At 51.9% G+C, this 17,634-nt stretch overlaps 1 protein-coding gene across 2 annotated transcripts; it reads right to left on the reverse strand.

Annotated features, from left to right (window-relative positions):
- Nucleotides 1-2,026: 2,026 nt before the first annotated feature.
- Nucleotides 2,027-16,701, reverse strand: Padi6 (peptidyl arginine deiminase 6). Of its 2 annotated transcripts, XM_075946171.1 has the most exons (17): nt 16,610-16,701; nt 15,884-16,061; nt 15,459-15,531; nt 14,223-14,290; nt 13,422-13,533; nt 11,534-11,651; nt 11,039-11,055; nt 9,801-9,967; nt 9,472-9,575; nt 8,427-8,538; nt 6,766-6,873; nt 6,423-6,577; nt 5,288-5,444; nt 5,083-5,206; nt 3,885-3,955; nt 3,018-3,179; nt 2,027-2,260 (listed from the first exon to the last, which is right to left on the reverse strand). In XM_075946171.1, the coding sequence occupies exons 1-17, from the start codon at nt 16,699-16,701 to the stop codon at nt 2,027-2,029; spliced, it is 2,052 nt and encodes a 683-aa protein (XP_075802286.1). The 2 variants fall into 2 exon arrangements, with proteins under 2 accessions (XP_075802286.1, XP_075802287.1); XM_075946172.1 differs by lacking the exon at nt 11,039-11,055 and having other exon boundaries at nt 9,801-9,970; nt 11,526-11,651.
- Nucleotides 16,702-17,634: the final 933 nt, after the last annotated feature.

The raw sequence follows: 17,634 nt of genomic DNA on the forward strand, positions 1-17,634 counted from the left end.
TGGAAACAGTGTCACTATGTAGCTCCCTCTGGCCTGAATTTTGTGTGTACACTAGGCTGGCCGTGAACTCGGGTCTACCTGCCTCTGCTTTCTAGGTGCTGGGAGTAAAGGTGTGTGTACCACACTCACTTAAATGTTGACCTAAGATGTTTTCGACGCGGCCTTTAGGTTTTGGTGCTGGGAATCAAACCTAGATGAGCAAGCAGTCTCAGCAAAGTTTTATCCACCCCAGTCCTGTGGGGTCTATGAGAAGGGAACCCCACATTAAGAACAAGATTTCTAAGGCTATCTGGCTGCTTCAGTTTGACCAGTTATCCACCAGGGGGCGCTGAGGTCAGCCTTTTGTCTCCCACCACAGGAACTGAGCTTGAACCGAGGTCCCTGAGGGCTACTGCACATCCTGGCTGTCATTTCCTGCAACACACACCAGCAGTCTTGAGGTTGAGGAAATGAGGTGTAGTCACGTGACTCACTTGGTCACAGGGAGCCTCTGCTGAAAGGCTGTAGTCATCCGCCCCCACACCCCTTCAGTAACGGCCTCTGGGAAGCTCGCTGCAGAGCTGGAGACCTTACCCTGACCAGGCCCGGTCTGTGCTGACGGCTGGTGGAGAAGCCTCATGTTACTGGAGCTCCTTGGGACAAGGACAAAGGGACCCCAGATGACCTGCCATCACACCCTTGCCCCATTAGGGACCCTGGTTCCCGGTGACTACAGTGTGGGAGAGTTCTAAGGAGCAGCCTTGTCCAGGCACTAGTCAGGGACAACGGCTGCAGAGCCCAGACTCGGTTTAGGAGCCAGGTCAGCAGAGGCGGGCAGAGCAAGCATGACAGTAAGCTAAGCTTAAAATTTTACGTGTTTTGCCTTCATGTGTGTGTGCATCGTGTGCCATGTAGCAAGTGCCTCAGAGGCCAAAAGACGGAGCCCCTGGAACTAGAATTACAGTCATCAGTCGCCATGTGGGTGCTGAGACTGGGTCCCCTGGAAGAGCAGCCAGTGCTCTAACCCACACACCTCCAGCTCCTCCCTAGCCGTCTCCGGGAAAGCAGGAGTCCCTCGGTGCACCTAAGAAGTGGTGCTAGGCCCGTCATTTCGCTGCAGAGAGCTTGTGCAACACTCCAGAGCACTGTTACAAACCAAATAGGGGGAGTGCGAGACAGGGTTACTCTGTAGCAGCCCTGGCTATCCTGGAGCTAGCCTCGAACTCAGGGATCCCGAGTGCTGGAATTAAAGATGTGTGCACCACCGCCTGGCCCCATTCCTGCTGTTAACCATAGTTACACGCAGGCCAGCACTTGGGTAGGAAGGAGGCAGGAGGATGAGGGTTGCCTACATGCTTGAAGTTGGAAATCCATTGTTCCGCTGTGTAGGTCCTAGGGACCAAACTTGAGGTTTACCTTCTGAGCTATCATCGTCAGCCCTCAAGGTCATTTTTGCTATGTAGGGAGTTCAAGGCTGGGCTGGGCAAAAAAAAAAAAAAAAAAGCTTTAGGGGGGACAGGATTATCAGCCCTCAGTTTTCTCATCCACACCACCCTCAAGTTGGGCAATAGAGTCCCAAGTTGTAGATGTACCATGGGGGGCTTTATGTTCAGAGCAGTCAGGTTTGGGGATTATCTTCCCAGCCAGACAAGTCTTAGCACTGGCCTCATTCTAGGGTCTTCTCGCCAGCCTGAGTCCTCCCCAGTGTGCGGTGACTAGGGGCCGCATCCAGCCCAACTGGGGCAAGCTCCCTTAGCAGCCCAGGCCTCTCCTCCAAATGCAGGCAGCTTCTGAAGCTGCATCCAGAACCTGTTTTACTTGCTCTGCAGTTATTATCTAAAGATCCCTCTCCACATTTCCCTTTCCCTCCAGGATCTACAGCTGGTAGATCCGAGGGGCCCTACCCTAACTCTCCAGCTTCTCCTTCCCTTCAACCTACTGCACCAGGAATCATACGCCATTACTGCTTTATTAACTGCTTTATGTATGGTAAAGACCCATTCACTCGGGGGTGTGGGGGATATCTGGCAGCTTTGGGACCCAGGGCTTAGGGGCTCATCTTCCACCACTTGAAGGCAAACGGCACCCGGCGGATAATAATGCAGGCACGATCATCTCCAATGTTGGTCAGGTAGCAGTCCAAGTCTTCAATGAAGGTGCACTTGAGACCCAGGGGCTCCAGTAAGTCGCAGACTCTCTGTTCCAGGCAACAGGTGCCCATGATTTTGGGCCCAAAAGGCTTGGGGATTCCTAGATTCTTGTCCAATACAACCATCTGCAGCTGTTAAGATAGAACTAGGGTCAGGCAGGGCCAGGACCCAGAAATAAAAGCTATCCCTACCTCTTCTGGGGTGTGGGTGGGTGAGTGGGAAGGGCATAGATTTTATTTATTATGTATACAATATTCTGTCTGTGTGTATGCCCGCAGGCCAGAAGAGGGCACAAGACCCCATTAGAGATGGTTGTGAGCCACCATGTGGTTGCTGGGAATTGAACTCAGGACCTCTGGTTCACCAGAGCAGGCAATGGTCTTAACCTCTGAGCCATCTCTCCAGCCCAGGGGCATAGATTTTGATATAGGGAAAAACCACACATCCCTCTTAGGGTTGACCAAACTTAAACCTGTGTCCATGAGGGCATCTCTAACAAATCTCAGTGAAATCAATCTACTTTTGCTTAGTTGTCCAGTGCCTGCCAATGTTTCTCTGAAAAACACAGAATTCCCTCTGACTAGCCCCTAACCTTGATGGGCTTACCTATTTGCCTCTGGATTTGTTGCTCTGACCCTGTCTGTGAACCCTATTCCCAGGCAGCTTTATGACTCCAGGGACTCCAGTAATCCAGAGTTTTTAGCTTTGTTCCTTGATATCCTTCTTTCTTAACCCACGCATAGCAGCTTTGGTACAAGGCACGTGAATCTGGGGGCTACACCACACTCTCATTTCAGGCGATAACCATCTGATACAATCCAGCACCATGGCCACCAAGGCACCAGCAGCACGGGCTGTGTTTGAACAGCCATGCCCAGCAGCCCTCACCATGTCAGGGAAGAATGGCCTCGCAAAGAGTTTTGTGGTCTGCTGGTTGGAGGGGACGTTGGTCAGCAGCTCCAGGCAGAAGAGCTGTGGGATGGTAATGATGTCCTTCTCCACCAGGCCCAGTTCCTTCTTTAGGAGGGTGCGGTTCAGGCTAATGCATTTCTGCAGCACAGGGAAGGCAGGGAAAACAGCAGGAACGTAAGCATCATCAGGAAGGATCTCTGCTTGATGCCACACAGATCCAGAGGAGGCCTTAGAGCAGCTTCTATCTGGCTCAAATCCTGTGAGCCAGGAACCCTGTCGGCCACCCGAGCCTTTCCCTAACACGTAGTATAGCATAAAGTGAATTGAGAATTCAGAAAAGGCCAGGGTCCCTCAACTCATCTTTGCTGGGTGGCCACTAGTGTCAAAGCCTCCTGCAGGTGAGCAGGGTTGGGAGCACGGGAGCACAGGGGGAGTTGTGGGACGCATACAGAACTCTTCAGGTCCTTCCCTCAGATCTAAGCAGCCACTCCTGCCTACTCAACACACCCTCCCCTTGGGCACATCCCTGCTGATGCCAACACCCTTGGTATCCAACTTCAGCTTGAAATAAGATCAAGCCACCTGTCCTAGGTCCATCTGGTACCCACCCTGCGAGGACAGTTGGTCCTCACTGGTTCTCCAGAAGCCACAGCACCAGTGCACCGTGGCATAGTATGTTCTTGGTCTGAGTAGTAAGGACCTAGTGAACAGAGCACCCCACTGCACCCCCGAAGTCTATATCTGGACCTGCAGTTGCCTGTACCCCCCCAGGAGCATCATGGCCTCCCCTCAAGCCCTGCAGTGCCAGCACCTTGAGGACAATCCTGCACCCCAGGCTTTTACCTCTACATATTCGTTCTGCTTTCGCAAGTTCTGATCAGCCAGGATTTGGGAGATGGTTTTGGCCTCCCTCCCTGTGGAAAGAAAGACCGGGCAGGGACAGATTAATGCCCAGCATGACCCAGCCCGTGGGGCATCCTCAGCCTCAGGTACTACACCTGGGTCTAGTATCTTACATCTGATGCCAACTAAGATACACAGCACCAGAAAACTCAGGCAGGATTTACTGCCACTAGTTCGAGGGGAAGCAAGCTCAGAGTGTGTTAGTGTGGAGTCATCAGCCCCGCCTCAACTCAGGGCACCTCAACCCTCTGTGTGCTCACTCCCCCCACACACGTGTATACCAGGAGGCCCGAACTCCATTCCCTCAGGTTCCAGCCCAGAGGTGACACATGACCTCTCACCCTGTGACAAGGTGTCCCTGGACCCTACCACAGAACGTTACTCAGGAGAGGGGTAGTACCCCGAGTCTCTAATTCAGGCCGAGAAAATGTCCTGATGCCCCCACCTCTTTATTGGAGAAGTCAGTCCCTTTGCGTTCCCCTCACACATTGAGGTCAGAAGATGGCCTGGGGCACACCTTTGTCGGTTCCCTTAAGGGAGAGCTGGAAGTGTCAATGCCACCAAGCCCTGTGGCCCCTCATGGAGGTCATATAGCATCAATTTGGGTGAATGGAGTCACTTTACTGTGGCCCAGAATCTCGGGTCTGCCTGGATAGTAGAGTGCCCCCTCCTGGTGTGGTATGTTCCAACAATGGCCATCCCACCATCTCTTAGGATTTCCTGTGCCCTCTCCACCAAGAATGACAAAGACCCTAGGTCAGTGGTCCTCAACCTTCCTAATGCTGCGATCCTTTAATACAGCTCGTGTCCTGGTGACCCCAACCACAAATTATTTTGCTATTTTATAACTGTCATTTTGCTACTATTAGGAATCATAATGTAAATCAGATATCTTGCATGTCAGAGGACTCCTGGGAAGGGTCATTTAACCCACAGGTTGAGGACTACTCTGAAAGGTACTAGGGTGGCCAGGTGGCGGTGGCTCATGCTTTCAATCCCAGCACTCAGGAGGCAGAGACAGGTGGATGCGAGTTTGAGGCTAGCCTGGTCTACAGATTTGAAGTTCCAGGACTGTCGGGGTATACAGAGAAACCTTGCCGCAAAAAAAAAGTTCCTAGGTGAAGAGAAGTCACTTTACCATTAGAGAGGAGCTGCTCTGTTCTGACTTCCTCAAATAGGGTCAAGTCCCCAAAGCCTTCCTCCTTCTTCTGTTCAAAGAGCTCATAGCAGGCACTGGGGCTGGCCAGCAGGAGACGGAAACCCTGGGAAGGGAGATGAGGGTCACCCACTGTGGGGGTCCCTCGGCTCAGCAGATGTACCCCTCTCCGGCCCCCAACACAAACCTTCCCGTCACCACTTTTATCCTTCACAGGGACAAAGCACATGAACTCATCCACGTGGCCTGTCATTAGCCAGTCTGAGAAGAGCTCCACGGGGGCCTGCACCTGCTGGGCACACACAAAGTCTCGCAGGGTCTTGCTCATGTTCCGGCCCTCGGGGCTGGAGGATAGAAACAGTGTTTGAGATGGTGCGGCTCAGGGCAGCTGCCCACCATCCACTGAGAATCAGGCCACCTCCGGGCTATGGACTGCTTTTGCCACTGGGTAGGTAGGGCGGCTTTAAAAAAAAATTCCTTACTCTGGGCCAATAAACTGGTTCAGAAGATAAAAGCACTTCTTGTCAAGCCTGGGGACCTGGATTGACTCCCTAGGACCCACACAGAGAACTGACTACCTACAGGTTGTCCTGAGTGGAACGTGTGTACATGGTTCTCAAACACACAATTTAGGGAGGGGTGTGTGCTTGTGGTAGCCCTTACTGTGACCTAGCTCAAGTCCAAATCCTAACTGAGCCCTAGACTACATGATCTCCTGGTTTTAGGGTTAATACCACCAGCCCAAACCCATGTTTGTAAAAGACATGTCTAAGTCACGGGGTGGTGGTGCATGCCTTTAATCCCAGCACTTGGAAAGCAAAGACAGATGGATCTGAGTTTGAGGCCAGCCTGGTCTACAAAGAGAGTTCCATGACAGGATGGTTACAGAGAAACAACCCTGTCTCAAAAAAAAAAAAAAAGAAAAAGAAAAAGAAAGAAAGAAGAAAAAGTCATGTGTTTGGGGTCAGTAGCCGAGTTGGATTTAAAGCCAGGAAAATCAAAGACATTTTTGGGTAGTTTTTACTCTGAAACAGCACTCAGGCTGGCCTCAAATCCATAAAGACATGAATCAAGGAAAAATCTGAACCTAGGACCTCCTGCTTGCTATGCAAGCACCCCAAACTGCCACGTCTCTAGCCCCGCCCCCAAACTTGATTTTTCTAACCCCAATCTTACCACAAACCAAAGGCTCAAGTACCCTGAAGTCTCAAAAAGAATGCAGAGCGGGCCTGCTGAGGGGGGACTAAGAATTACTGGGACCAGGGTGATGGCCTTTTCCCCTTAAGACAGCTGGTCACCTGCCAGCTGGCCTCCCAGCTCACCTGGGGTAAAAGCTGCCACCAATGAGGACCCTGCCTAGCGGGTAGTCTTTGCCTTGAGCCTTGACCGGTGGGGACACCATCAGGTTCCCGATAGAATCCAGGCTGCCCACTCCATGGTCCTCGGTTTGGTGCATCAGATAGCCAATACCAGGGCTCTAGGAGGGGGGCCGGTAGGGAAAGGAGAGTTATACAGGAAGCACTGGATGTAGGTCCCGTCTCCTGTCAGATCTATGCACATCTTTCCCCCAGAGGCCTCCTGGAACCCCACCCCCCACACCCCATCCCAGCTCAGCACTAGACCCTGAGGAGTTCACTAGAATGGAACATAACCCAGCACCCTCACCAGTGAGTATTTCATGGGGAATTCGTCCAGCTTGGAAACCCGAGGGGTGTCAAGAACCAAGGACACTGTCTTGTGGGGAGCCTGAGTGTAGCAGAAAGCCATCTCATCCTGGACAAGACAAAGATGAAGATGAACTTTCTTCAGCTGCTTCCTCTTCTGCTACCCTATTCTCTGGGGGCAGCCAGAGGGAAACTTCCTGGTCAGCTCCTGCTCAGCTCTCAGAACCTTCCCGGAGGCTTCACCACCCAACACATTTCACCTTCCAGCTTGAGACCGAGAACCTCCAATCCCATCCCAGTGACAGGTCTTGTCAAGTTCTACTTACAAATCAATTGTTTCTGGCACCTGCAGGCATTCGCCATGATCTGACTTGCCCTATGCCCTTCTAGTCAGACACCCCGCCAACAGGGTTTCCTGCATCTCAGCCAAGCGACTCGTTTTTTGGTGTGTGCGTTGATGGGGGAGAGGTGTCTTTTGGGACAGCATCTCATGTCACCTTTAAAGTTCTATGTGGCAGAGAACTGGCTTTGAATTCCTGATCCTCCCTGCCTTGTCTCCAAGTGCTGGGATTAGAGGTATGCAACCACCTCACACCCCAGTTTACAGGATGCTGGGAACTGAATTTGGACTCTCCTCTGAGCTACAATCCCTAGCCTCCTCTCTCCTTTTCCCGAGACAGGGTTTCTCTGTACAACAGCCCTAGCTGCCCTGGAATTCACTTTGTAGACCAGGCTGGCCTCGAACTCAGATCCGCCTGCCTCTGCCTCCCAAGTGCTGGGATTGAAGGAGTGTGCCACCACCACCCAGCCTGCACTGACCTTTCAATTCGGCTGTACCTTTAAAGTGTCACCCCTGCCTTGCTTTGAGTTTGCTTCTTTACTTTGCTGGAAGGGTCTCTTATTCCATGGTGCAACCCTTCCCTGCCCCTGATCACGCCTCATTCCCCCAAGTACATCTCACATTGTGACCTCCATGTTAATGGCACGGCCACCCGAAGAGCTGGTGCCCTGCACCCCCATCACAGCCACAACAGCACCTGGCTTATAACCCACCTGAAGGTTTCCTCAGCTACCTAAGTGACCGGCTTAAGGCTGTCCTGTCTGTTCCCTTCTCTTTTTCTCAGCACTTAGAGCTTGGGCCTGGCTGGAGGGTACTTTTTTTTTGGTTTTTCAAGACAGGGTTTCTCTGTAGCTTTGGTGCCTGTCCCGGAACTAGCTCTTGTAGACCAGGCTGGCCTCGAACTCACAGAGATCTGCTTGCCTCTGCTTCCCGAGTGCTGGGATTAAAGGCGTGCACCACCACCGCCCAGCCCGAGGGTACCCGTTCTTAATTCATCTCTAGCCCCTGGTGGCACGCCAGCCTCTGGTAAGTGTGCAGATGTGCTTGGGGCAAGATTTTCCAGAACCAAAGCTGAGCGAGCTCTGGTCCTGCTGTTAGGCCAGGCACAAGGCCGGACTCGCAGCCCAGCTCCAACCCTTGCAACCAAGGTCTCAAATTGATCTTGAAACAAGCTTAGCATCTGAAGAGGGGGCTGAACTCTAGGCCTATCCTTGACGAGCTGCAGTGGTTTGCTGTCTGACGGTTAAGGTCATCTTGTGGCATGTGCCAAGCCTCCCTGCCCCTCCTCCATAGCTAGGGCACCCCAGGTGGGGTCAAGTTACCTGGAGCCACCTGCCCTGGCGGTTGGGGTCCTCGTAGACAGATGCCACCTGCACGCTGCTCTTCTCACTCAGCCTGGTCACTGTATCCACAAAGCCCTGTATCTGCATCTCCCTGCCACAAGAGAGAAGCCCACTAGGATTTCCTCAAGGTCCTTGAAACCATCATACTCCCTGTCCCAGGGGGAAGGCAAGGGAGAGGGCCACATTCTGCCCTCAAGGTGAATGGAGCAACTGTCCCTGTCCCTACTTCAGCATAGCTTGGACTTTTTCTGCCTAGACCATGCTGGCCACTGGTGATATTCCAACCCTGTTCACACTGTTCACACCTTTGGATCCCCTCTGCACGCACACACTTTATTTCCCTTGTGTGGGCTCCTCTGCTCAAACCACTGGACGACTGTAGCTCCAACAGGGCTGCCAGAAACGATGGATGACCAATGACATCATTGATTTGTGGGGCATAGGGATATGGGGACATCTAGACGCCTGGGTTGATTTTCTGAGATGGGGCGCCATGACTACAGTGTTCTGGAGCTTGCTCTGTAGACTAGACTGGCCTGCCTCTGACACCCGAGTGTTGGGGTTCTAGGTCTGCATCCCACCACACTTGGAAAAACTTGTTTTTTTAAGTATTTATTTATGTATGCAGTGTTCTGCTAACATGTATCCCTGCAGGCCAGAAGAGGGCACCAGATCTCATTACAAATGTTTGTGAGCCATCATGTGGTTGCTGGGAACTGAACTCAGGACCTCTAGAAGAGCAGCCAGTGCTCTTAACCTCTGAGCCATCTCTCCAGCCCAAAAACTTGGGGTTTTAGTGTTTTCATTCAAGGCATGAATACTTGTGGATCCACAGTGGACATTCTTTCCTTGGGCATCGAGTGACATTTGAAGGTGATGTCAAGACATCCAATTTAACAACTGGACCCTCAAGAGCTGGCTGTACCAGGAAGTCACAATTGGGAAGTGTCCTAGTTGGGATTCTAGTCCAGCGTTGGGGGTGGAGAGGATGCTAGTGACACACCCTCCCCAGGTGGCCTCTTACCTGCACAGGTAAATCTCAAGCGGCATCTGGGTGCTGGGAGTGAAGATGTAAGGAGCCACCCGGAACACTACTGTATCTTTGTATAGTGGGATATCTGGGATTAACTGCAACATAATGACAGGTCTCCATGGCAACCCGGCTCCATCTGCCCCTTCTATCCCTGGGTCCGCAGCTGTTCATCTTTCCACCCATCCCTGGAGCCCACTGCCTTGCACAGCTTTCTGTAACATCCGCCAGCTGTGCCGAGAGCCACATTCCTGGGTGTCCTGCCTAGCACTGTGGCTCTCTTCCTCCGAGCCCAAGGGATCCTTGCTGACCTGGCGGCATACCTGGTCATGAGACAGTTCCACTAAAGACACGGAGAAGGAAATCAGGCCTGTAAAGCTGGTGGATGGGAACTCCAGGGCTTCTATGTAGAAGGTCTCTTTCCCTCCGTTCTCAAAGGGAGCCAGGACATGGACAGGCCTGTTGGGTCCTATTACCAGCTTATAGGTGTCTTCTAGGAGAGAAAAGGGGACGAGTGGCTATGAGAGATGTCTAGTTGCTATCGCCAGTCCAGGTGGGCAAGCGTAACATCAAAGCTGAGGGCTCCGGGACCGTCAGGACTGTCATGAGTCACTTCATGCACCATCATCATACTGTATGCGTTCGCATGGGTACGGGCATGCATGTGGAGCCAGAGGTTGACAGAGGTGTCCTCAATAACTGTTTCTGAGGCAAAGTCTCCTTCAGTGAACCAGAAGCTTACTAATTCAACAAGAGTGGCTGGCCAGAAAGGCCCAAGGATTCCGCCGTCTACCTCCCGCAGCTGTGGGGTTTCAGGGGCAAGCCACGCCTCACCTAGGTTTACATGTGTGCTGACAACTGAACTCAGGCAATTCCTGATTACAAAGGTTTTACCAACCCAAGTTACCACCCCAGCCTCTGCACCAATGTTTTTTGAAGGCCTCCACAGACACGCTAGGAGTCAGAACTGCGCTAGAGAACCCATTCTCGGGTGTCCAACTTGAACCACGTAGGTAGTTGCATCCTTGAACTCACAAATCCGACGTTTGGGAAGAACTGTAGGAGTCCCTAAAGGTGAGGCACTCAGTATGCAAAGACGGGCTTGGCAACCCCACAGGCATATTGGCAAGCCACATGACGAACAGATAGATGGATGATTTCTGGAGAGACCTAGAGTTTTGGTGCCCTGCCCCCACCACCAAACCTAGTTCAGTTTTAGAATAACTAGAAGAGACCCTGAAGGTAGATGGCCACATATCAGGCTGTCTTTATAATAGTAGCTAGACTCCAATTGTCATTCCCATTGGAAACTGTCCATCAGCTGAGCTAACGAGCTTCTCCCTGGTGTCACTGACTACCAGATTCTTCTCACCGCTCCTAGAGCTGTTAATCCAGGCCAGTTATGGGAAGTTAAAACTAGCACCCTTCCCCAACCCCACCCCTCCACTTGGTCCCTTTCCCCAGGCTTTCAATCAATCTGCACAGCAAGCAGCACACACTACTTGTCTCCTGGGGAGTGAGCAGGGGATTGGGTGCTATCCCCACATGGATGTACCATGACGACTGCCACTCTGGCTTCTGAGCCACTGGATCCTAGAGACTTTCTATAGAGAGGGTCTGGGGTTAAGAAGTTGGTTCCAGACTAGAGATGCCTCAGTGGTTAAGAGCACTAGCCAGCTCCTTCCAGAAGCCACAGCTTCCCAGCACCCATGTGGCAGGCTCACAACCATCTAACTCCAGTTTCAAAGAATCTCACAGTCTCGTGGACCTCTGCGGTCACCAGGCACACAGTGCATTCCTCGTCTACCATGGGATGGCTAACTCACGGTAGACAGGACGGGACAGAATGGCTAACCCACGGTAGACAGGACGGGATGGCTAACCCACGGTAGAATGTGTAAATTATCTGGTAAAGATAGCAGCCAGACAGCCCCTGTAACATAGATCTGGCCTGTGACTTGCAACTCTAGATTCTGGGCACCCTCTTAGAGGCGGTATAGGGCCACCAGTTGACCAGCATGCCAAGGTGGAGTAGGGTTGGGACTTACTCTGGTGCAGGTAGACTCTTGCCTTGCTTGCCTCTTCCTTGGAGGTATGGAGGATCAGCCAGTAGTCCTTAAGGACAGAGGCAGGACCCTCCACAGACAGGGTCATCTGAGACAGGTTCTGTATTTCTGGGCAAAAGGATGAACACAGGCTCAGACCAGGCTCCGGGGATAAGAAAGTAAGCAGCAGAGATAGGGGTAGAAATTGCATCGGGTCTTGTTTAGTAGTCCAGCATGGCTGAACTCTGTGATTCCCCTGCCTCAGTCTCCCAGGTGCTGGGATGACAGGTGAGCTCTCATGTCTGACTTTAAGGCTTATCCAAGATCCTCTGGCCCCTGGGATGCTCTTGGGTCCCCAGCCTGAAGGCTCCTACTCACTGGAGAGAGGTTCCCACATCCCTTTTATGGGATCAAGGATTCTTACCACCTTGTGAAGTCAATTTCTCATCTCTACCCCCCAGATGGCAAAATGAGGCTCGTTCACAGCCAGGAAATAATGAGTTGGTGTTTGATTTCAGCCTCCTCAGGGCTGGAGAGATGGCTCAGGGCTTAAGTGCTCAGGCTGCTCTTCCAGAGGTCCAGAGTTCAATTCCCAGCAACCACAATGGTAGCTCACAACCATCTGTAATGAGATCTGGTGCCCTCTTCGAATGTTCATACAGACATGTAGGCAGAACACTGTATACCTAATAATCTTATTTAAAAAAATGATCTCTTCATAGGACAAAGGATATGGCTCAGCTGCTAAGAGTGTTTGCCATGCACAAAGCCCTGGGGGGTCCAGTCCTTAGCACTACATATAAACGGTGTGGTGAAGCACACATTCCCTCGGGAGGTAGACACACAATAACTAAAGTTCACGGCTATACAAAGGCTTTCTCAAAACACATGCAAAAGAGCTGGAGAGATGGCTCAGCGGTTAAGAGCCCTGGCTGTTCTTCCAGAGGATCCGAGCTCAATTCCCAGGAACCACATTGTGGCTCACAACCATCTGTAATGGTATCTGGTGCCCTCTTCTGACTGTTCAGGCAGAACAGTGTATACATAAACATAATAAATCTTAAAAAAAAAAAAAAACACCTACAGAAGAGCTGAAGAGATGGCACAGTGGCTAAGAGCATGTGCTGCTCTTCCAGAGGACCTGGGTTTAGCTCCTAGCATCCATTTCAGGTGGCTTACAACCAATTGTAAATTCTAGTTCCAGGAGATCTGCTGTCCACTGACTTCAAGGTCTCCAGCACATATGTGGTGCATATAAACTCATGTAGACACATACATGTATGAATACTTTTTTGGTTTTTCGAGACAGGTTCTCTCTGTGGCTTTAGAGCCTGTCCTGGAACTAGCTCTTGTAGACCAGGCTGGCCTTGAACTCACAGAGATCCGCCTGCCTCTGCCTCCTGAGTGCTGGGATTAAAGGAGTGTACCATGATGACCAGTTTGAATTTAAAAAAAAGTTTTAAATTCTATATGTATTGGTATTTTGTCTTCCTGCATGCCTGTGTGAGGGTGTCGGAGCCCCTAGGAAATGGAACTACAGACAGTTGTGGACTGTCATGTGGTTGCTGGGAATTGAACCCAGGTCCTCTGGAAGAGTAGTCAGTGCTCTTAAATGCTGAGCCATCTCTTCAGCCCATGAATAATTATTTTAAAAGCTATACACACATCTTTGTATGAAACCATATGGCCTGTCATTACACAGCTTCAAGGCATAAAACCCTTTGGTATGTCAATAATGTCTCCCAGGGCCTTTGTACATGTTAAGCAAATGCTCTCCTACGAGGCACTACACCAACCTATGGAGAAAAGACAGCCAAGCCTTGAGGAATCAGCTGTGGCCTGTATGTGTACCGAGGAATGCCCAAAGCTCCATAGAGGTGGGGGACATGGAAGATGTACCTTTGGAGACCTCCTGATCACTGGACTGGTCATCAGGCTCGCCCGTGTTCCCAGAATTTAAATTCACCAGCAGGATAGCTCCCCAGCCATTCTGGCCCCACACCCATCTTTTCTGCAATAGACAGGAACATCGAGGCAGGAAAGAGACAAGCAAACCCCGTGCTTCTCATTTGCAGAGTTTGGCCCCGACCGTCCCTGGAGACCCAGGGGGCAGCTTGAGAACGATGACCCGTGGCTACTGGGTGAGTAAAAACTAAATACAGGTTACAAGTGGCCACCAGGTTTCAGGAATGCAGGGACAGAGGCATGCTGCAAGAGATGTGTTCCCTCGAGATCCAGCAGGGGAGAGCGCTAACTCTGCTATCGCCGGCTATATAACCAGGCCAATGCCCCCTGCATACCTGGCTATTTTGGTTTTGTCTTGAGACAAAGGTCTTGAAGGGCATCCAAAACCCATCATCCTGCCTTTGCCATCCCAATACTAGGATGACAGGCAGGTGCTTATCACCACATCTGGCCGGTTCATTTCGAGGCAGAAATTCCAGGCTAGCTTGGAATTTCCCTGTGTTATCTGGGAATGGCCTTCAGTGCCTGATCTCTCTGCTTCTATTTTGTGGATGCTGGAAAAACATCCTACCACACCTGGCTGTCTTTTAGTAATTCAGAAGTCGATCTTATTAACCTTGACTCGTATAGCAGTGAAAATTAAAGACACCCTGGAGGTCAGATAAAAATGGGCCTAGAGGTCAGGGATGGCTTCCCTTGGGTCCTGCCTTGCTCCCTTGACCAGGTAAGCCTCACCTTAGCCTGCTTGTCACTTGGCATGTCCAGCTGTCCATCTCGGTAGATGTCTGCCTCCAGGGAGATCTCTGAAAGGGAAGGAGAAGGCCTCACACCTGGACTGCTGATGCGGCCCAGAAGCTCTGGTGTAAGTGTTAGACTGAGTGGAATCTGAGAAGATGAAGGGCGCCACCAAGGCACCACCAAGCCTGAACACCCAGGCTGGAGCTGTGTCTGCTGTAATGGGGGAAGCTACTAGCCTCAGACAGATGCAGCTGAGAGCACTTGCTGCTCGTGCAGAAGCCCCTACTTCAATTCCCAGCGCCCACCGGAAGCTCACAACTACCCGCCAACTCCAGAGTTTGAGATGCTCAGCGCCCTGCTGGCCTCCAAGGGCCAACTATACCATTGGATGCGCATGGACAAAACCTACACGGAATTTAAAAATAGGCTTGGGGCAGGGTAGAGAAAAATCAGTTTTTGCTTAGGATCCACTAAGTTAGACACATTAAGAAGCTATGTTGGGAAGTCAATACCCAAGTACCTATGGGGCTGCCTGGGTAGAGACAGGGTTGGGAGTCTACAGAGGCTTGAGTGACACGAGCCTGGTATAATTTGGTGGCCGGCTAGGGGTGAAGGGCTCTGCAAAGGACCTTGGGAAGGATCAAGGAGCGAGCTTGATATGTTTCAGGTGACGTGTATCGGGAACGATAACAGGTGTGTTTAATACCATCCGGTCAAGGCAGAGAGACACAGTGATCACAGGCTCTTACACAGCAGCTGCAAGATGGAGCTGGAGAGATGGCTCAGCTGTGAAGAGATGCTACTGCTTCTGAGGAGCCAAGTTCAGTACCCAGCATCCATCAGGCATCTCACAACCACCTGTAACCCAGTTACAACCGTCCAGGGGCATCTGATGCCACCCCCCCCCCCCGGGCCTGATCACCCATGTGGAGTGTAAGGCCTTCTTAGATCAATCAATTGCTAAGGGATCCATAGTGAGAGGACTTTGGACCAGACCTGTCAGCGATGAGAGTGAGGAAGGGGGCAGATAACGCATGCCGATTCTGGATGCTTTTATCCTCAGGAAATTAAGGAAGGAAGAGGTACTAAACCGAAGGAACACATCTGTGGATGCTTCGGGTCCAACGGGGGGGGGGCATTTTACACACAGCAGTCTCTGCCTAGCTTGACACCACCTGCCCTGCTCTCCCGAAGGCTGGATCAGCTTCAGCTCCTAGAGGGAGCAAGACTCACCAATGCCGGTGAGGTACAGCACAGCTGTGGCTGTGGGGGACTCCTTGTCGGGACAGTAGTAGGAGACCAGCACCTGTGGAGACAACGTGGAGAATCTGTAAGGGCCAAGAGCAGGAGCCCAGTGCCAGAGTCATGGACAGCGTCTAAACGTTTGACCTTGGCTTTGTGCTCGAGCACATAAATTTCCATTGACCCACTGCCGAGCTGACCCAAGGACCTCGAACCACTGAGGACCTTAAAGAGTGTCTCACTGATGGGGTTGGAGAGTTGGCTCAGAGGTTAAGAGCAATGACTGCTCTTCCAGAGGACCTGGACACGGCCAGCTGCAGCTGACCTGTTACCAATGGGCTTCAGCTAGGCTTGCCAGTTTCCACACTGGGATCACCTGGGTAGGTACGGTTACCCTTCTCCCCTCCCTGGCTCACCTTGTCCTCATCCACAGCGGGGCTGGGTGACACCATCCTCACCAGTGCCTCCATGGGCCGGGCCATTGGTCGCCAGACCATGGCCTCCCCCTTCCCAGTAATGACTGAGCTGGAGATGTGGATCAGGATCCTGGGAGAGCCACGGATGGTGAAGGACTCGCAGTTCTCGGGTGCACACCTGCTTTGCCAGAGACAACGCGCATTAGAGGCTCAGGGATGCACTGACCGAGGATGCAAAGCCCTCCAATCTTTGTCTTCCGGGGTTGATGATGTGGCCTGCTGGTCAGTAAAATGTGGGGGCTCCTAATGTCTTCAGATTTTCTCTTACCATCCCTACCCTGGAAACCGCCATTCATTCTCTGAAGATTTCCAGCCCCAGCTTCACTCTCCCACCAATGCCTCACAAGCGGTCGAGTCTTCCTTTTATATTCGGGGCCCCAGCTCCCATGCAGGGAGCGAGAAAATGCAAGAACTACAAAGAAAACGTCCCCTTGCTTACTCCTCATGGCCACACCTAAAGTTAAGGGGGCCTTTTAGAAACAAGAGGCAGAAAAAAGCATTAAGTCAGCATCCTAGTGGGACTGCATGGCCCCCGGAGATCAAACCAGATTCCTGGAGACTAGCCAGTTCAGTGGAGAGAACTAAACTAACCTTAGATTCCTGGGTACAAGGACTCTACCCAGACTACCCCGCACAGGTACCCCTTCAGATGCTCCCAAGCCTCACCCACTGATGTCCAAGGTGAGCTCCGTGCCCAGCACGCAAATGACACGGGTGGGACTGTCCAGGGACAGGCTCACGGTACTCTGGAACGACATGGCAAGGCTTCTGAGGCAGCCACTCTTGGGTGCAGCCTTTACCTAACGAGTAACCAAGTAACCGCACAGGGCTCTTGTGCCCCCTTGCCCTCCTCTTTAGTAGGGGAAGGAACGCCCCAGTCCGCCCCCTCGTTAAGGGTTCAAGGCCTCAATCCCACCCAGGTGAGCCTGCTTTAATCCCTGGTAGCTGTGGGAGGTGCACGGGAAGGGGGAGAGGGGATGGGGATGCGGGGTGGGAGGAGGGGGACTCTTTCAGTCAGTAGCAATGTTTAGCAGCTGCTGTCTGTGGACCCTGCAACCCTGGGGAATTAGAGGCTAATTGCTTGGGGCTCCGGCCTTCTACTGGGAGCAAGAGACATTCTGGGAAGTTGGAACCCGTGTGGACCAAGACCCTGCAGATTCTGCTAGAGTTGCCAGGGTGAAGGTCTCCAGAGGACATAAGGGGTTGTGATTAGGGTTCTACATCTCAAGGCTGGGGTCTTGGTTCCAGGATAGTGGTTTACAACTTGTAGGTTTAACCCCTACTGGGGTCACGTATCAGATATCCTGCATATCAGATATTTTACACTGCAATTCCTAACACTAGCACAATTAAAGTTACGAAGTAGCAACGAAATAATTGTATGATTGGGGGTCACCGCAACATGAGGAGCTGTATTCAAGGGCTGTAGCATTGGGAAGGCTGAGAACCACTGCTCTAGGGTGTATGCTACTTGGAAATTGATGAAGGAGGGGGCTTGACAAAGTGTTAAGGTCTCAGTTGGGGAAGCTGGTTAGCTCTGCAAGTCTCTGGGCCTGGCAGACAGCCTACATCCTTTTCCTGGTGATAAAGGTACCCAGTGGCCCACAGCTGTGTCTCCTGCCAGCACGGGGTGGGGTGGGGGTAGGTGCGGTGGGGGTTGGGCAGCACCAGCTGGTGCGCGGAGTAAATCT

This window comes from Microtus pennsylvanicus, chromosome 13, assembly GCF_037038515.1.
Source record: "Microtus pennsylvanicus isolate mMicPen1 chromosome 13, mMicPen1.hap1, whole genome shotgun sequence".
Taxonomy (NCBI): Eukaryota; Metazoa; Chordata; class Mammalia; order Rodentia; family Cricetidae; genus Microtus; species Microtus pennsylvanicus.